This window comes from Babylonia areolata, chromosome 3, assembly GCF_041734735.1.
Source record: "Babylonia areolata isolate BAREFJ2019XMU chromosome 3, ASM4173473v1, whole genome shotgun sequence".
Taxonomy (NCBI): domain Eukaryota; kingdom Metazoa; phylum Mollusca; class Gastropoda; order Neogastropoda; family Buccinidae; genus Babylonia; species Babylonia areolata.
The window spans coordinates 46594419-46615251 of NC_134878.1; the positions used below are offsets into that span (position 1 = coordinate 46594419).

At 38.2% G+C, this 20833-nt stretch overlaps 1 protein-coding gene across 1 annotated transcript in view; it reads right to left on the reverse strand.

Moving 5' to 3' along the window:
- Positions 1-595: 595 nt before the first annotated feature.
- Positions 596-20833, reverse strand: part of LOC143280020 (uncharacterized) — a 20926-nt gene continuing 688 nt past the window's right edge. Inside the window, exons 2-8 of the mRNA XM_076584478.1 lie at positions 18268-18427; positions 17485-17597; positions 16776-16916; positions 14911-15115; positions 13345-13489; positions 12271-12385; positions 596-11518 (exon numbers count right to left, since the gene is read on the reverse strand). Coding sequence (XP_076440593.1) covers positions 11363-11518; positions 12271-12385; positions 13345-13489; positions 14911-15115; positions 16776-16916; positions 17485-17597; positions 18268-18427 — 1035 coding nt within the window. The 3' untranslated portion in view covers positions 596-11362. The remainder of the gene's footprint in view (positions 11519-12270; positions 12386-13344; positions 13490-14910; positions 15116-16775; positions 16917-17484; positions 17598-18267; positions 18428-20833) is intronic.

The window sequence follows — 20833 nt, forward strand, 5'->3', positions numbered from 1 at the left end:
TGTATCTAACAGCTACCCTAACACATACACACACATAGGCAGGCACAAACTTACATAAACACACACACACACAATACACATTCATATACATGCATGTAGTTATATACACATACATATGTATACACACATAGTCAAGCACAGCTAACGCAAAGGAAGTGGACCTGCCACAATTGAACTTATTGCTGAGAGAAAAGGTGAGTTATGAGACGAGATTTAAAAGATTCAAGGGAATCAGAATGACGGAGGTTATCAGGGAGCTTGTTCCACGTCTTTGGCGATTGAAAAGAAAACGATCTGTGTCCATAGGTCTTACTTCTGACGTGAGGTATCCTGAGAAGTCGTTTATCAGAGGAAGAACGGAGCTGGCGAGACGGGGTATTGATATGGATGAGTTCAGAAAGATATTTGGGGCCAGATCCGTTGACTGCAGAAAAGGTCAGAGTGGATAGCTTACAGTCTATTCGATCAGAAACAGGCAACCAGTGGAGAGACTCAAGGAGAGGAGAAACATGTGCTAATCTGAAAAAGAAAAAAAAAGAAACTATTTGGGAAGCCATTTTTATTAGGGTGAATTATTAAAGTAACAAGTTTTAATGACACCAGTCAAATACCAACACAAATAAGGCCACAAAATGAGTGTGTGTGTGTGTGTCTGTGTGTGTTTCTTATGTAATAAAATCAGAAAAGAAAAATACACCAGTACTGCCACCATACCTCACTTTCTATCACTGTTCTTTAGATACAGGTGGATCATTGCCACAAACATGTCATTCGATTAATATGAGGCATTATCTATGCGCAAACATGGAAACCCAGACTGTCTGGAACCCTATATCACAAAGTTTATGTTACCTCCATCATCCACACTTGTTATGGTTAAGCTGGTACTTTGTGTGCTCTGTGTGACTGTCTGAACATCTATGTGCATGTGTGCATGTGAGCAAACACACAAAGTATCTTCATGCACACACACAATCATCCATTCTCATTTGCAAGCATATAGTGATACATACACCCATGCTCATGAGTCTTTCCCGCACATACAGCCATTTATTTCACCACAAAATATCCATCATACAATCTCAACAGTACTGGATCTATACAATCACACAACAAAACATTTTTGGTGACCCTTTCATTTATCGGACTTACTCATAAAATATGTCATGTTCAAAACTCAATTTCTCAAAAAAAAATTTTTTTTTTAAATCATGACAATTATGACCACATCACAACTAAAGTCATGTGAGATTCAAACATTCACAGATACATGCATGAGGACAGAAATTCATACATGATCACACAGACACATGCATCATGCATGCACGCGCACGCACACACACACACACACACACACACACATAGGTGCACACACGCATCCGCACACACACACAGGAGAGAATTTTACTCAGAAAATAGGCCTTGGGTTTGAGTCCTTCTTGATTTTACACCCCTTACACAGCTTCTAAAAGGTGTTCTGGACAAAATCCTACAGAGGGGGAAAAAAAAAGATCTTACCTGAACCATGCATTAAGCACATATAAAAGATCCAGAAATCTATAGATCTGTTTTATTTAACTAATTTTTTTATTTAATAAATCAAATCAAACAATTACACAACAGAGAGAGAAAAAATAAGTGGCAATTCACACTGGTAATACAGTTTTGACAGACGCACACAAATAAGTTACATTTCACACTGAAAAAAAATGTAACAAGATTGAAATTACTATGATGACAAGTATAAAGTGCAAGGTGAATGCAACAGATGCATACAAATGCAAGTCCATGGACACTTACTTTCACTTGCACACACACACTCAAAAGACAAGACAGTATCTAAGACCCTCTCCTCCACCCCATCCCCCTCCTAGCCCCCTCTCCCCACTCCCCCTCCCACCTCCAACACACTGTGTTTCAATACAGGAAGAAACAATATATCAAATATCCAGAAAATTTGCTTTTTATCTTGTTCATTGCTCCATTGATGTGCCCCTAACCCCTCATAAAAGAAAAGGAAAAAAAATCCTTCAAACATCATGTTATAAACAGTACTTAAATCTAAACACTTAAAAAAAATTGACTGAACATTTTAAAAACACAATGTTCTGTGAAAAAAATACTTTGATAAAAGAAACCTTGTTTGAAGATTAAACATAAGCGAATAGATGTATATTTATTATATACTGTATTAACAATCTCAACCCTTAGGAAAAAAAGACGCTTGTCAAAGTGTAATCTTAGATTTTTTCATATTTCAAAATGAGTTTTTAAAGTATAATCATATGAATAGATTTGTAATATTTCAAAGAATGACAAGCTGCGAGTGGAAATGAAACATAAACTAAAAAAAAAGTTACTGTCAAATAGTATGTAAAAACAACAACATTTTTTTATAAAGAAAAACAAATACACAGAAATGAATACATACATACACACATGCCTACTGCGCACAAACACACACAAAAACACACACCTGGCAAGTATGCTCTCTCCTGTTCACACCTCTTTTTTATGTCCAAATCCTCTCTTTTCACTGTTATTTCAAAACATGATTGACCAAGAGTCCCACACCCCATGGAATCCAAAAATACATGTGGTGTGTGTTCTGCACATGTGTGTGTGTGTGTGTGTGTGCACCTGTGTATGTTGCATGTGTACCTGAGCATGTTAAAATCATGTAAGATTCTTAAAGCGGTTTGAATAATTTACTAGAAATACATGCATTAAAAATATAATTAAATTATTAAAATAAAATAAAAAACGCACAGAAGGCAATCAGAATCAGCACCCAAAGTATAAAATGAATCATCTTAGAATGAATAGATTATTGTTTTCTCTCTCTCTCTCTCTCTCTCATTTATATATTTAAACAGCATGCGTCACAATAAAAAATACAGTGAGAAACAAACAGTGTCTTCAGCACTATTCTGTATCAGCCATTGTTCATTTGTTAACAGTCAATAAAGGCCTGATATGCAGTTGCATGCCACATCATACCAATCACATTTACCATCCATGTACACAAAACTATGTAATGAAAACATATAAATCTTTTTTTCTTTTAACCTCATTTTCACCACAAGCTACCAACTTTCCCTCCAAAAGCATCCAGTAGCGACGACTAATATTTACTGCCATCAAACTGACTTTGAAGGATGCTGTTCACTACATAATTCAAACTGATTTCCAGCTAATTCTACACAGAATGACCACTACTTAAATCATTCACAGAGTCACCCCACAGAGCTGGTAGATAAAATTGGAAAGGCAAGTCATTTTTGACTCGGGCAATAAGGATATACAGACTGGCCAATTTTACAACCATGATGAGTTAGGACACCTAATACTTGGTGATTTTCAACCAGTCAGACAGTCACCTGGCCTGTGCAGATTGTCACCCTGCAAGGCATTCACCTAGTCCTCGGTTTAGTCATAACTACCCCACACTACGATGAAGAGCCCAGAGTTCTCCAGACAATGCTTCAGTATTTCTGGATAATTATTTACAAACTACAATCAAACAGGAGAATGTTTCCTGCCTCATTGAAACACACACACACACACACACACACAAAAAGTAAGAAGACGGTTCACAGCACCATGTCTGTTTCGCTGAAAGAGGTTTCAGGGCTGAATAGTTTGTGAGGATTGTTAAGGATGACTGTAATGGAGATCATAACTGTTCCTCACAAACAAACTTTAATAATGATAATAATAATGGGTACCTCCTTACTTGAATTTTCTCTTTAATACCACCACTGAATACACCAATCAATTCCTTTCAAATGTCTTTAAAAAGGTGAAGCTGAAAATGTGTCCAGGTAATTGAAGTCCAGATTACTAGATCTTACTAGACCCCAGGGAGATTTTTTTCATGTCAAAGTGATGAATTCTGCTGTAGTATCTAAGTGAAACCATGCAGGGTTGCCGAGTTGCAACATCCAAGTAATTCAAGTACTGGACAGAATCACTGATCTCTGTTGCAGCAAAAATGAGTAGATGTTCATCAAAAAGAATTCAGTGATGCTAAATAAAACATTCAAGGTTTTCTGAAAGTGTGTTTCTTTAAAATATGTTAAAAACAAGAGAAAAAAAAGAAGAAGAAATTCAGTTCATTTCTTTTAAAGGAAACTTAAGAAATATTTGAGAGAGATCTGTAATGCTTATTTCTGGCGGAACAAAATAAGCTTATTCTTCAAGATCTGAACAGCAACAATCTGATTCTTTTTTGTCATTGTAAGAAAGGTTTTGTTTTTCATTCCAGACCATGAACATAGTTATAAACTCATTTATTTCTTGAGCACCTTTAGCATCTTTGAAAAAAATGTCCTATCAAGTTTGAGTTATGAATATTGTTAAAACAAAAATGAATAAATAACAAAAAGTCATGTCGCCAGACCCTGTTATAAAAAGAATGGGGTGGGGCAAAATTTATATTGTTTACTTATCACAACTGACAGTGATGATGTACTTAATGGTCCACGTTTACAACAGCATAATATATGTTGTACATTGTTCTTACCACAGTCTGCTTTTTATTTGGAACATCTGCTCACTCCCTCTGTGGAGGGGATGAAAAATTATGTGTGCGCATGCATGCGAACATGTTACCGCGCTTTCATGCATGAATCGCTGATACACATCACCATCTGTTCATTGTTTTAATGAAAGGAAGAAGAAAAAAGAAAGAAAGAAACCTGTTGATATCTAGTGGTATTTCCGTAATACAGATACAAAGTGCTTGTAAAACGCTTCTTTTTCTTTTCTTTTTTTTTTTTCCTTTTTTGACAAAAAAGCATTGCAACAATCATCTTCACTCAACAGCATTGTCTCTTTCCTTCTTTTTTTCTCTCTACTTAGTTGTTCACAGCACAAAGTCAATCAGTTCATGATCTCCACACCTGTATCTCTTAGCACCAATATGCTAGTGACAACAACAGGTTGTTTCTTGTTTGCATACATGTACACTATGACAGGACTTTCTTCTTGTCCTGATGAATTGATTGGGTTGTTGTTTTTTTTGTATTGTAACATTTTCAAATTAATACTGTTCAAAGTGACTCAGTCTTCATTATCTCATGTCTTCTTCTTCTTCTTCATTCATGGGCTGCAACTCCCACATTCACTCATATGTACACGAGTGGGCTTTTACGTGTATAACTGTTTTTACCCTGCCATTAAGGCAGCAATACTCCGTTTTCAGGGGTGTGCATGCTGGGTACATTCTTCTTTCCATTATCCACCGAACACTAACATGGATTACAGGATCTTTACGTGCATATTTGATCTTTTTTTTGCCGTATACACACAAAGGGGGTCAGGCACAAGCAGGTCTGAACATATGTTGACCTGGGAGATCAGAAAAATCTCCACCCTTTACCCACCAGGTGCCGTTAGCGAGATTCGAACCTGGGACCCTCAGATTGAAAGTCCAACGCTTTAATCATTCGGTTATTGCGCCCATCATTATCTCATATCAAAACATTTCTTCTAAAAGAAATATTTGAGTCCTGTACTTAATTCGCTTTGTGGTTTGGATACCTGTGGTTTGAATACAGCAGTAAAAGAACTAGAAGGAAAAAAAAAACACTGAGAAAAGCAAATGAGTTGCACAAAACAAAATATTCTTATAAGACGATCTATCAAACATCCATGGATAAAAACTTTTAAATCACAGACTACTTTTGATAAAGCCAAATGAAAACAAATATTTGACTGACTGAAATTTTAATGTCCCAGCATGACTTTGGATACAGACCAATAATGTGTTATCAGTCTTGCAATAATGGTCCATGTCTTTTCCGACCATTTTAGCATTTGAATACTCTCTCATAATGAAATGGTTTTAAGTATCATCCCAAGAATTCGGACTGATTTTCCAAAGGCAGCAAAATTTCCTTTAATACCAACAGAAAATTCTTTGTGTTTGCAAAGGCTTTCAAAAACAAAAGAAAAAAAAAGAATATATCTTAAAACTGAAATATAAGTTCCAGAATTGAATCTGTAGAGATTGTTTTAGAAATCAGAGGAGACTGATATTCACCGGACCTCTAGCTTTCATAAGAAAACTTTTTTTTCTTCTTTTTTTAACATCAAAATACTTAACAACTGTGAAAGGTGGAACTGATTTTTAACAGTGTCTCTCAGTATGATGATAAATCTTTTTTTTTTTCTTTTATCCACGTTGACAAAATAAAGCCAATTCATTATTCCTGAAAATCACCTCAGATGGCACAGGCTCCAAATAAGACAAAAACATAATTCAAAAGAATTTGTTTCTTCTTCTTCTTCTTTTTTTCAGATACAATATGTTTTTGAACACCATTCACACAAAGCCAACTAATGTTTATCAACAACAAAAAACAGAAACAAAAACCATGAAAGTTGGCCCAAAGGAATGGCAGAGTAAATAAATGTCCCTGTTAGTGATGTCACACAGGATTGCTTTCTCAACGAAATGTTTAACCCACTCAGTACGGCCAGTCCTCTCTTCTCCTCTACACAGACCCCTCGGATGTCCAGTGGGTGTCTGAATGACCCAACCTTTAGCTTCCGTCGTCAGAACTGTGGTATTCTTTGTCAACATTCACCTCTTCAGTATAAAAGCGTTCCGCTTCCAATATTTTGATGATGGTAATTGGGATGAAACGTTGTTAACGTCGTCTCTTTCGCCGTTCGTATGGAAAGAGTTAAAGCAGTAAAAACTGAATGAAAATGTTCTGGAGTATCTTCCCTTGTAACCAAGTACACAATCCAGTCCTTTCTCGGTCTTAAAGAAGAATATGGGCAAAAAAGAAAGAATCCAGAGTTGGGCGTGGGGAGCTATGGAAGAAAGAAGAAATAACTCTAACCAGGTATTTCCATGAGGGAAGAGATGTTTGTATATTTGTTCATTTAAAAGCTTATTATTTTGTTTCACACTGAGGTACATGACCAAAGGATGTGTACAAATATTGGAAGAAACCTTACACAATACACATTAGGTTTAATGTTTTCCTATGGTGTATGTGGTTCTGTTCTATATCATGCTAGACATCCTCAAGAAACTAGTGCTTATCATTAAAACGGTCAAAAGATCTGAATAATCCTCCAAAATAATGTTAATGTCACCACGTGAAAGCCCCAGCATTCACATTTAATTCATGAATTCTGGCACACTTTTATTTTTTTTTATTTTTGTGTGTATCTCCATATACATGATATGTTAAATACATGCTATTGAACTGATTTGATTTGAATTGAATGACAAAAGCATTATTGAAAACCATCAGTTAAGACTTTCATATCTGAGACATGTCTACAGCATACTTTTCCAGAAAGCTACTGTTTTTGAAACAGTAATAAGCAGGCTATCTCCTTAAAATGCAGTTCTATGAAGACACAAAATAAAATCAAACTTAATCACAACTATTCTGAATCTGTGCTGCATAAATAAATACAGGAGGCAAAGCCATCATTGCTCATGCGTGATTCGTGCTGTACAACAACAACAAGACCAAAAATGCAGGGAATGGAGTAAAGAGGCAGGGATATTACCAGCGCATATGTATAATCATCAAAATCATATTCTTGCTCACCACCAGCAATGTTGAACTGAAAGTTATAAGCTGTAAATGGAGTAATTCTACATGAGCAGTCATATTCATCGGCATTTCATTATTTTACTATCATGATATAAATTGTTCAAAGTTTCCGACTTTCCGTGTCTTTATAACAACTTTACAGCTTTGACAAATCGTAACATAATCACTCCTGACAAGTCCAGTACTTTTGGCAAAATTTTGATCAGTGGATCAGACACATTCTCCCACAAAACACAATAGTCTATCTATGCCTCAAGTCATATCGTAAAATGTAATGTCTTAAATGAGTGAGATCTGTTTTTAACAAATTATTTCCCATAGTACATTCAGACTGATGTCCCATTACGTGGCAGAATTTTGCTGCTCCTGGAATCTGCATGAATCAATGTAACTTCCATACTAAGCAGAAGTTCCTTATTTAGACTTAAGAACTGATAAAATAACTCCTATTATTGTATTAATCAGTGTGTCAATGTCATATAAAAAAAACTAATTTTTGTGAAAAAAACAACAACAGTGATATGACCGTGGAAATGTTTTTGGCTTCTTTACAATTTTCCGTGCCTTTGATAGAAGTATATTATCGTTATTAGAATATCAGGAAAGAACACTTTTTTTTTTCAATTCTTAAAACAAATGTGCTGTCTTCAAAGCATCATCAGTGAAAATAAAGTCATGTGTCAACGACCAACCTTATGCCACCTGAACCTCACTAGCTAGTCAAAAATTACAAATGATGACAACACTGACCAACTGTCGGAATATGTAGCAACCGTTCTCCACAAATAAGGTAAGAAGAAAAGAACTCTTATGTTTGAATGACTCACTAGAAATACAAGTGCAATAGAGCACACAAAGGGCATTGAAAGACTTTGAGATGCAACATAAAAAAAGACAACTGAGAGTCTAACTGAATTATTTTTTCTTCACAACAACGACAAAAAAATACTTTTCCTACACAAGAACTGTACTTGTGAAAAATTGTGTTTTAAGTGTACACTTGTTATGTACTACATTTTTAACAATCTGCAGCCAACACTGGCATATGCTTAAAAGATGGAGAAAAAAATACACTCAGCAGATGTTAATTCTATGTGCCTTCAACACATTTCAAAGTTAAATGTTTTGATCTGTGTTGTATGTTTCTGTGCGTGTGTGTGTGTGTGTGTGTGCGCGCGCACGCGCGCGCGCGTGTGTGTGCACCATTGCATGTGGTATGAGAAGACTAGTACCCTTTTGATTACATTTAACAAAACAGCATGCAGTCAAGCAGATTATGAATACAACTTACAGCTTATAACATTCATTTTGAACTGTGACGCTCAGTGCAGCTACAAAAAAGAATTTCTAAACTGAAAGCATTAAAAACAAATTCTTTGTTCAGCTTCCACTGTCTGGTTTCAATAGCTCTGATATCAAATTAAATACCACCACAACCTTCCTTCCCGTCTCCTTCAGGAGACGATGATGATATTCACAATGTCAGTGATGATAACTATTATCATCATATTCATCAATACTTTCGTTACTAATGTGATCCTTTCGGTCACAGACATCAGCAGAACCAATGCTTAATTCAAACGTTAGATAATTAGGATTTCAAGCAACAGTTTCACAAAGTTTCTATCCCATTGCAAGGTACATGCGAAATATTAGACGTTCAACTAAAATTAAATGTTGTTTGAAAATAAACTGTTTACAAGCTCTCTGTGATTTGAACTTTCTTTAAAAGTTACAATAGCAATACAGATATTTTCATTATGCCACCTTCAGTATTATTTCAAATAGCACCACAAGCACAAATTCAATTTCTACCAGTCATATAAATCAAGATAGATAAATTTCTCCTCAAATGATTTCAAATGTTCTGTTGTGTTTCCCATTATTCATTTTTAGAGTTACTATTCCTCTCTTATCAAATTTTAATTCACTGAAAAAAAAAAGCATTAAAATGTTCCATCTAGTGGTATTTTTCTGCTCTTGGTCATAGAACAAATACGCCTTGTAGTAGCCAAGAAAAAAACACATGGCAACACATCAAAATGTTTAAACGCTTTGATTATGTGTGACTCACACTCATACACTAAACCTCTCAGCAACAAATTAAAGCCATAGTATCACCCATGGAGCCATCCACAAAACATACATTCACCATCTGGACCAATGGATGAGGAAATAACCATTTTCACTCATTTCAAATACGGGAATGGGGGGTTGGGGGGGGACCAATGAGGAGAACCAATGTTCCTCATTTTGTGAATAGGAGTCGGAAGCGGAGGTCAGAAAGGGGAGGGGAGGATGGAGGGATGGAGGGAGGGACGGGGAGACGTTTCTTTCCAGATGCCTGAAATTCAGGTGCAGAGAGGCAATGCTTGCAACACCTTTATCTGGTCCCCTGTATAAAAAAAAAATAAAAAAATAAAAATGCTGGCAGTAAAAACAAGGTGGGTGAATCCAAGGTTATGCTGAGAGGCCCAGTCTTTGTGTTCTGCAGCACCCCCTTTTTGTGACTGCATCAATGAGAGGATGAGGTACCAGGAGTGAAACAATCTAGCCTGACACTTTCCTGTTTCTTTGGGGTGAAGCAGTCAGTGGGTTGAGATATCTGTCTTTTCCTCAAGACAAACAAGGACTAAAAAAGAAAATAATAAATCAATATAAAAATTAAAAAAACCACGCCCACAAGCAGTCAGCTTTATCATAGTCACGTAACTGATAATCACATGAAAAAAATCACGCTAAAGCACGCACAACTTTTTTCAGACAAGACACAGCCAAACCTTTCATTCAACCGGCATGCACAGCATCTCATCTGACACTGACTGACAACCCTTGGTCTGAATGCATTGATTCTGGCATCAGCCATACTTTAGTGTGGAAAGAACAATTCAAAGGAATTAAGTAAGAAGGGAAGAAGAGATCGGACAGAGCACCTGGTCTGAGCATATTGTGAGCAGTACACAGCCAACAATCTACAGCAAGAAAAAAAACAAAGGGAAGATTTTTCCAAGACCCCAACATAATGAAACCATAAATGCACATCTCCAAATGACTATGTATTATACATTCAAAATTAAACATCATAACTAAAAACCAAAGGTTTGAGGGCAAAAAGCTTTTTTCCACTTCAGTCTGCTTTACCTTAGTAAGTGACAAAAAATCAACAGGTGCCATTAACAAAGGATCTAAGAACAGAAACAAAATCAAAAAAAAAGAAGAAAGATATACAAGGCAACTTATAAAAGGCATACGAGTATTTCGACACCCCCAAAGGAACTTGAGAAAATCCCAAACAATTCTGAAGAAAGCCAGGAACATTTTTCCGCAATCCACAGCCGACAACTGCTCCATCTTCCACACAGACTGACCCGCACAGGGACAGAACATGGCAAGAGACTCGGGTGGGACGGGCTGATATCATCTCCACATCTCTCTCACACAAAATAAAATATGGGCGTGGGTGGGGAGGAGTGGGGGAAGGAGACAGAGCATGAACGTTCTAAAGTCACCCACACTCATTCCTCCTGATACTGTAACTGTGAAGGAAACTGAAGGAAAAAGAATGAAAAGGGTCATCCCAGTTTTGTTGTTCCACACATACCGACAATGGAGACCAAAAAATGTAAAAAAAAAAAAAAAAAATAGAACATGGGGCTGGGGGGTTATACCAGCTCTGTTGCTCCACGCATACTGACAAGGGAAGGTGGGTGTGGGGGGTAGGGGGTGGGGGTTGGGGGGGGGCAGAGGGGGAGGGTGAAGAGGGAGGCAGGCTTAGGTCACAAGACCTGACTGGCAGCACTCTGACTCTGGTAGATGATGGCGCCGACAAAGTTGACGCCAGCAGCAATGACAAAGACGGGCAACCACCGGCCGTGGGACTGGGTCACCAACTCAGCCGTCAGTGGCCCGCACGTAATGCCTGGAATTGTAGCCTGCAAGACAGCATGCCAACACAACAAAGGATGAATAAAAGGTCCACAACTGATGCCTGGAGTTATAGCGTCCATGACATCACACCAACACAACAAGGAGCACCAGTGATACCCAACGCAAAATGATTACAGTCAAACTATGCAGAAGCACAGACTACGTATTCATGCACAGATGATGAAACTACACTAACTTGCAGCTCCCAAACTTCCGTCTATGCAAAATGCGACAAGCATTTATATATATATATATATATATATATAAATTGCACCACTTGTGCAAAGCTATTTCACACTTTCTGCCCATTTTGTGACATTATCATAAACAAAAGCCTTGCAGATATCATTCCTATGACCATGTCAGTCCACAGTAAATCCAAAGCTATATATAATGAAAAGGCCCCCCCCCCCCCCTTTTTTTTATTTTTTTTTTACTCTTAACTTGAACTTCATGACATTTCTTTCTAACCCCAAAATCTTACAAATTTGACACTATAGTGATATGCAAAGATGAGTGATGTTCTACCCCTAGTCTGGCAGAACTGAAATACTGAGTGAACATTGAAATTTGGAGAAGTTTAAGAAATTTCATGCATGCACACATGTACACTCGCTCACACATGCAAGCACACGCACACACACACACACACACACGCACACTATTGTCAACATCTAATATCACTCTCAGTGAAAAGATGCAGAATTGATGGAAAAACAACACACACATATAATAGTATACACAAACACTGACTCACAAGAGTATTAGATATGGCAAAGGTGATTCCAGCGTAACTAGGAGCGATTTCAGCGTGGTTGCTGAGATGACCAGAAGAATTGCAGGCACTCAATCCCAAAGACAAGGACACAAAACTGCAAAGAAACGAGAGAGAAAAATGAGCAACATTCCAGAATGATTTCAAAACATGTGCCAACACACACATCCGCATACACACACACACACACACACACACAATAAACACTCACACACACACACACACACACAATGAAATGCACGTACACTTGCACAAACACACACACATACACGTACATGCTCACATACACACACACACACATACACACACCACAATTACACACAAACATATGCTCACAGACTCATGTCCCTACTTAACAATTTTTTTTTTTATCAAACATTTTCCTTTTTGCTAAAACCAATGTATCTCTTTAGCTTATCCTTAAAAAAATGTTTTTACTTAGTCTATCAAAAATACATCTATCAAATCAGCACATCTTGCGTTCTGGAACTCAACAAACATACCAGGTAATATCATTCTATTTGCATAGAACACCAGCACAATTTTTCCTTCCAGCAAAAATGAAAGTATAAACCACTAGAAACTGGCACTGAATCAGTGAATGATTAACACAAAGAGCTAAAACATCAGCAACAGCTTCAGTCTTCCTAATTATAAAAAAACAACAAAAAAAACATATAACAGAAAATCCCCACCAATTCATCCTCCTAGCAAATACAGCAGTGCTCTCCAGAAAAAGAAAAGAAAAAAATCTGTGTGAAATTCAGGCTTCTCTCTCAAGGGACCTATGTCTTTCTATATATTTTTGTCTGTTTGTATGTGTAAACACCCTTTTACATCACATCAAAGCTGATACTTTTGCAGAATATTAGGGATTTTTTTCAACCTATGCATGCTACAAAAGGACCATGGTTTGTCATCTCATGCAGAAGACCAAGACTAGCACCAACATGATAACAAGATCTTATATTCAAAGGGAGTAAGAAACAGAGAGAGAGAGAGAGAGAGAGAGAGAGAGAGAGAGAGAGAGAGAGAGAGAGAGAGAGAGAGACTCACAACACAGCCAGGGGCAAACTGTTGACGGCACTGAAGAAGAGGATGAACAAGCCTGGCCCTAGCAGACCAACACAAGTCATCAGTCGCCTCACAGATAGCACTGTCCATTTTTGAGCAATCAATGAGTCTGCAAAATGACCAGCCGCTGCAAAAAGACAGGAAAAAAAATTTTTTTTAATTAACAATGCAATATTAGAAACAATACACATGACATAAAAATGTCAAGAAAAAAATTATGTCCATAGGAAAATACATGATCTAAAAATGCCTGACCAATGCATAAACCCTACATGCTTGTTAGGACTTTTCTTTTTTAAATACAGACAGTTCATTCAAAAAAAAAATTTTTTAAGTTGGCTTTTTTTGTTTTACTTGAGAAAAAAACATGATCCAAAAAAGCAAATGCCAACAAAGTTTTCAAACGACAATTTCATCACAGTTTTTCAAGGATGCACATGAAGACATCCCTTCCCACCTCCTACAAACACGAACACATAATGCAACAAAAACTCACCAATGTCGACTAAAGAGTTCATGATGCAAGGTACAAGGATGAACATGATGGAACCCATACACACACCCCTCCTTCACATACAGAAACATGCATGCGCGCACACATGCACACACACGCACACACACACAAACACACACACACACAGTACCACAACTCACCGACACCGACTAACGAGTTCATGATTAAGACACAGCTATGAACATGACGGAGCCCGTACATACACCCTTCCTACACACACACACACACACACCTCTTCCCATCGCTCCCCCCACCACACAGCCTCTGCCCCAACCTCCCAACCCCAATACACACACACCGCTCCCCCTGTCTAATATCACTTACCAAAGAAAAGACGTTAAACTAAAGAAAGAAAACACACACACACACACACACACACGCACACACAGTACCACAACTCAATGACGCCACCTATAGAGTTCATGATGTAAAGCACAGATGTGAACATGATGGAGCAAGTACATATACCCCTCCTCCACACACACACACACACACACAAACACACACAGAGTACCACAACTCACCGACGCCGACTAACAAGTTCATGATGTAAGGCACAGCCGTGAACATGATGGAGCAAGTACATACACCCCTCCTCCACACACACACACACACACACACACACAAACACAAACACGCACAGAGTACCACAACTCACCGATGCTGACTAAGGAGTTCATGATGTAAGGCACAGCCGTGAACATGATGGAGCAAGTACATACACCCCTCCTCCACACACACATACACACACACACACACACACAAACACAAACACGCACAGAGTACCACAACTCACCGACGCCGACTAAGGAGTTCATGATGTAAGACACAGCCATGAACATGATGGAGCAAGTACATACACCCCTCCTCCACACACACACACACACACACAAACACACACACAGTACCACAACTCACCGACGCCGACTAACAAGTTCATGATGTAAGGCACAGCCGTGAACATGATGGAGCAAGTACATACACCCCTCCTCCACACACACACACACACACACACACACAGTACCACAACTCACCAACGCCGACTAAAGAGTTCATGATGTAAGGCACAGCAGTGAACATGATGGACCCAGGGCTGGCCCCCAGGCTGCGGGTCAGGTAGGTGGGCAGCCACTGCATGATGATGTAGTTGGACCAGTTCATGCAGAAGTGAGCAATGTACACAGACCACAGGGCCCAGTGTGACACAAACTCGCTCCACCGCACGTTGGTGTTGTTCACCTGCCGGAGCAAAACATTCACCACCACCATCCATCATCCAGCGAGTCTTTCTTTTAGGCGATGTAAGTGTGTGGTTGTGGTTGTGGTTGTTGTTGCTGTTACTGTTAGATTGTGTAAGTGTGTGGTTGTTGTTGTTGTTGTTAGGCAAAGTAAGAAGTGGTTGTGGTTGTTATTGTTATTGTTAGGCAATGTAAGCATGTGGGTGTGGTTCTTGTGGTTCTTGTTGCTGTTGCTGTTGTTGTTCATCTTCTTCTTATCATTATCATTACCATTACTATTGTTGTTGTTGTTGTTGCATTTCAGAACAGTGCTTTCCACGTGATTTCTGAAGCTCAGCATCCTGTCAAATTGTATTCCTAAGCACAGTGTACACTGTCAGTTTTCTCAATCTGCATGCATCCCCATCTTCTTCTTCTTCTTCTGCATTCGTGGGCTGCAGCTCCCACATTCACTCGCATGTACACGAGTGGGCTTTTACGTGCATGATCATTTTTACCCCGCCATGTAGGCAATCATACTCCGCTTTCAGGGGTGTGCATGCTGGGTATGTTCTTGCTTCCATAACCCACCGAACGCTGACATGGATTACAGGATCTTTAACGTGCGTATTTGATCTTCTGCATGCGTTTACACACGAAGGGGGTTCAGGCACTAGCAGGTCTGCACATATGTTGACCTGGGAGATCGTAAAAATCTCCACCCTTTACCCACCAGGTGCCATCACCGTGATTCGAACCCAGGTCCCTCAGATTGAAAGTCCAACGCTTTAACCACTCGGCTATTGCACCCATCTGCATGCATCCCCATCAAATGAGACAGCTGGTGAGGACTTGCTCACAGCTTTCATTCTGTGAATACACAGCACCGTTTTGGGCTTTCGATGGACAGATGGAAGATGCTGCGTCTTGGCACCATTGGACTATAAATCGCACAGTTGTTTCCCGGCAGCTGCAGTTCTTTCTTGAACTTCTTCTTCTTCTTCTGCGTTCACTCGTATGCACACAAGTGGGGTTTTACGTGTATGACCGTTTTTACCCCGCCATGTAGGCAGCCATACTCCGTTTTTGGGGGTGTGCATGCTGGGTATGTTCTTGTTTCCATTACCCACCGAACGCGGACATGGATTACAGGATCTTTAACGTGCGTATTTGATCTTCTGCTTGCATATACACACAAAGGGGGTTCAGGCACTAGCAGGTCTGCACATATGTTGACCTGGGAGATCGTAAAAATCTCCACCCTTTACCCACCAGGCGCCGTCACCGTGATTCGAACCCAGGACCCTCAGATTGACAGTCCAACGCTTTAACCACACGGCTACTGCGCCCGTCCTTTCTTGAACAAATTTTGAAGACTAGGCCATCGTCCACAAGAGTAAAGACCTGAGCAACTCCGTTGTTATTTAGATCTGCAACTCCATTCAAACAGACGTTGTAGAGGACAGAGGAGAGCAGAGATCCTTATGTCATGTTGACAGAAAGCTAGAGAAAGTATGGGTGAAAAGATGGACAGGAAGGACAGCCTTTTTTGCAAAGAGGTAGATTCTCTAAGGCCAGATTTCAAAGAACTGAGCATAAGGATTTGACAAAAACGAAAGAGGGAGATATGTTCCAGAAAGAGAGAATGAGAAACAGAACAGCCATGAAACGTGACAACTAACTTTAGGCGGTTCAACGAATTCCTCTTCCAGGTCCAGTGTGCTCCTCCTCTCCGTGTAGAAAGACAGCCAGGCAAGTAACCACACCAACCCTCCCACACCAAACAGGTAAAACATCCACTGCCAAGGTAAGTGTGGGCACACCTGAAACATGAACATAATAAGATCCAGAAAAAAAGGGAAATAATTTTTGGGTTTTTTTATAAAGTGGACTGCCTGTGTCATGATATCTCTTTTGCAAGACACTCCCATGCACACATACATGCACATAATCAAACAGATGCACACTGCAAGTACATTTGTGTTCACACACACACACATACACAAAAATACATGCATACACTAAACGCACACACAAATGCAGACACGCAAATTTACACACACACAGACACACAAATACACAGAGACACATACATACTCACACACACACATGCACACACACACGCACGTGCATAAAACATGCATACACTCACACTCACACAAACAGACACACATACACAAACAGCATGCACATACACACACATACACACACAACATGAACACACACACAAACATGAACACACATCTGCGCACATACACTCACAATATGTACTATATATACATGAACACACATGCGTACACACGAACGCACACACACACACACACGCACACACACACACACACACACACAAGAACAAAACATGCATCATTCTTCCAAAGCATCAATGCTTACCAAAGCAGCAACAGTCTGACCAATGGAGCCAAAAGCCACCAAATACCCAAATGCCCTTGATCGCTCTTCTCCAGGTATACAGTGAGCAAAGATGTGAAATATTGTTGGCAAACCTGTGTATGAAAAGAAAACAGACATTTATGTAATTAATTAATATAAAACTTCTTTGTAAAAAAATAAATAATTCTCAATCAATCACAATATGCTACAAGTTTTGATCCAAATTATCTATGATAATTTTAAGGATAATAAGGAAAGACTTCAAAGAGTAACTGTAAGAAAATGTTCCAAGTTTGCATCGGTTTACACTGACTGAACATTTCATGCTGATTTATTCAGATCAACATATACAGTTTATTCATACCAATAATATATTAAATATGTATAACAAAGATAACAACAGGTAAGTCTGCAATATTCTGCATTTCTCTTTCCCAGTGCATATAGTGATATACACATTGTATACATTTTCCAGTAAATAATAATATATACAGTTCAAGTACATTCTCACAGACATACACATAATGGTGACATATGCACAATACGCACACAGACATCTAAAATCACTTCGGCAAGTTCACACTAAATTGACAACCATCCAACCCACAAAAACATACATGTAAATGTATCTGAATCCAAGAGCATCAGAATGTTTCACCACTGATATCATCTATTATTACATTATATATATATATATATATATATATATATATATATATATATATATATATATATATATAAATGTATTATTATTATAATCTATTCCACCCCATCATCACATACCAACGCCCTCTCCAAGTCCCAGAAGTACACGAGCGAAGATGAGGGCGTGGATGGAATGTGAACAGAGCGGCACAATGATGGTCGACAGAGACCACAACAACACGGCCACAGTCAACACACGCTTCCCGCCGTACCGTTTGGCTGCACTTCCACCCACCACCTGTCATGTACATCAAAGGAGAATAACTAAGTTGGATGGATTATCTGCTTGAATAAATTTACATAACTCTTTTTTTTATAGCTGAATTATCTGGCTGATTGAATAAATTGCATTAAAAAAGCCAGAGACAAAAAGTGAGAAACAAAAAAGGAAATTTCAAGCAATAATTTCCTGAAGATGGGGACAGTATAACGTATTGCATGTGTACTAAAAATAAAATAAAACAAAGACAGCCCCTGGCTCCAGGGGTTTTACTTATTGACTATATCATTCAACACTCAACACCAGTAGACATTTCATCAGTTTCCGGGACATTAGTTCCTCTTCCAAAACCTCGCATTCTATAAACTAAAATCAATCAATTACCAATATTTACTCTTAAGCATGCATCCAAACATCTTTTTTACCTGATACTACTAGAATCCACATGTACTGCAACATGTGCATGCATGCATACAGCATGCAAGCGCGCACACGCGCACGCACACACACACACACACACACACATGCGCACGCACGTGTGCATGCACAAACACTCAAGCCACACACACACACAAGCATGAAAGATAACTCTGCCAAAGGCTGTCATCCAAACAAAATGTTTACTTAAGAAATGTTCTGCACTTTAAATGATTTAAACTAAAGTATATGATCATAAACATAAGTTGAAAGGCTCAATACTCAGAAGAACCATTTGATTTGAAAACATAAAGTTCTCAAAATGCTTAGATTAAGTTAGAACCTATGCATCAACAGTTACAGTTTCAAGGGGACATCAAACTGTGCTGACTAAACAGAAGTAATCCATGCTAAACCTCAGATGCATAACCTGCACACAAGCTCAATGCACTGGTCAGGCCTTGTGAGTTTAGCAGATACTGCAAGAATGAAAAACAAAGAAATAAACAAAATGCTGCATAGATAGCATATATATATAAAAACTAAAGGTATAAAATTTACAAAATTTTAAAAACAAATTTTTTTTTTAAGTTAAGAAGATGCAGAAGTGTGTGTGTCAAAAAACTCAAATATTTATGGTGCATACATTACATGATAGATGTGTTTTGCACACATGCACGCACATATATATATACGAACACACACGCACACACACACACAAACACACACACATTACATACTTCTAATATGACTTGATGTGAAAAGACATTCCATTAAAGAGAGAAAGAAAAAATCCTTTCGCATTCCAGTTTCATCAAATACCATTCAAAGCATCCCCATGTACGGGTACCTTTAAAAACAGGTTCAGATTTTGATGTGGTCTGATAATACTAAGTAATGATTCATCAATCAACTGTTTTCAACATCAAATCAGACAACTTTACTGATTTAATGACAAAGAATTCTAAAATTGCCTCTTTTTTCTCCAAAAGTTTATAACATACAGAAGCAGAGGCTAAATAATGCAACATTCACATTATTCATACACATTAAATTAATGTACCTTTGCTTCTTACAAAGATTGTTGTTGATGATGGTGATGATGGTGTTGGTTGGGTGGGGAGGTTACTCATTCATCAACAAAATCACACACACACACACACACACACACACACACACACACACACACACAGGGTTATGTAAGGTTCATGACCTCATTCTAAAATCTAAGCACTTCTACAACACTAACAGTAATTAACATGACTGGATGCTACTGATACTAATAGTACAAAAGAAAAGTAATAGTTCAAAAAATAACAATACATCATCACTCTCTAAAACTGTGGTGGCAAACAATTTATGAATTGATTCTTTCAACACTGATCAACTATTTGTAAAGTCCCCCACCCCCACCCCCCACCTGTTCCTCAATGAGGGTGTATTGAAATTATTGGACACAAGACAGTCATGTCATTTATTTCTTAATTAAAAAATTTCCTACTAATCTTAGCATAGAGTAGACATATGATTTGTTATCAGTATAAAAAATGTATGATGCAAAACTACTGTAAAATTTGCCTTCTACTGTATTGTATTTACAGTACAATTTGTACTGTATATTTTCACACTATTAAATCTATTCTCATGGAATTCTGGCTACTCTCACTGGGTAAAGGGTGTTAACATAAATTATGGCATTATTTGGGGCAATCCTTTTTTTGTTTGTTTGTTTGTTTGGGTTTTTTCTCTCTAATTTATGCATGCGTTTCACTATCAGTTGATTTAACAAAATTTTGTCAGAGACAATTTTTTTGTTGTTGCCATAACAGCTATGGAGTCTTTGCATTTTAAAGTGTATGCTGCAAACAGGACCTTGGCTTCTAATAAAAAGTGTCATGTGAATGCACACTTTTAGCAGTTTGGAAAATGTTGCGGTAGTTGAATATACATCAACATATATGTATTGATCAATAGCCCTGGTCACATACAACATGATGGAAACAACTA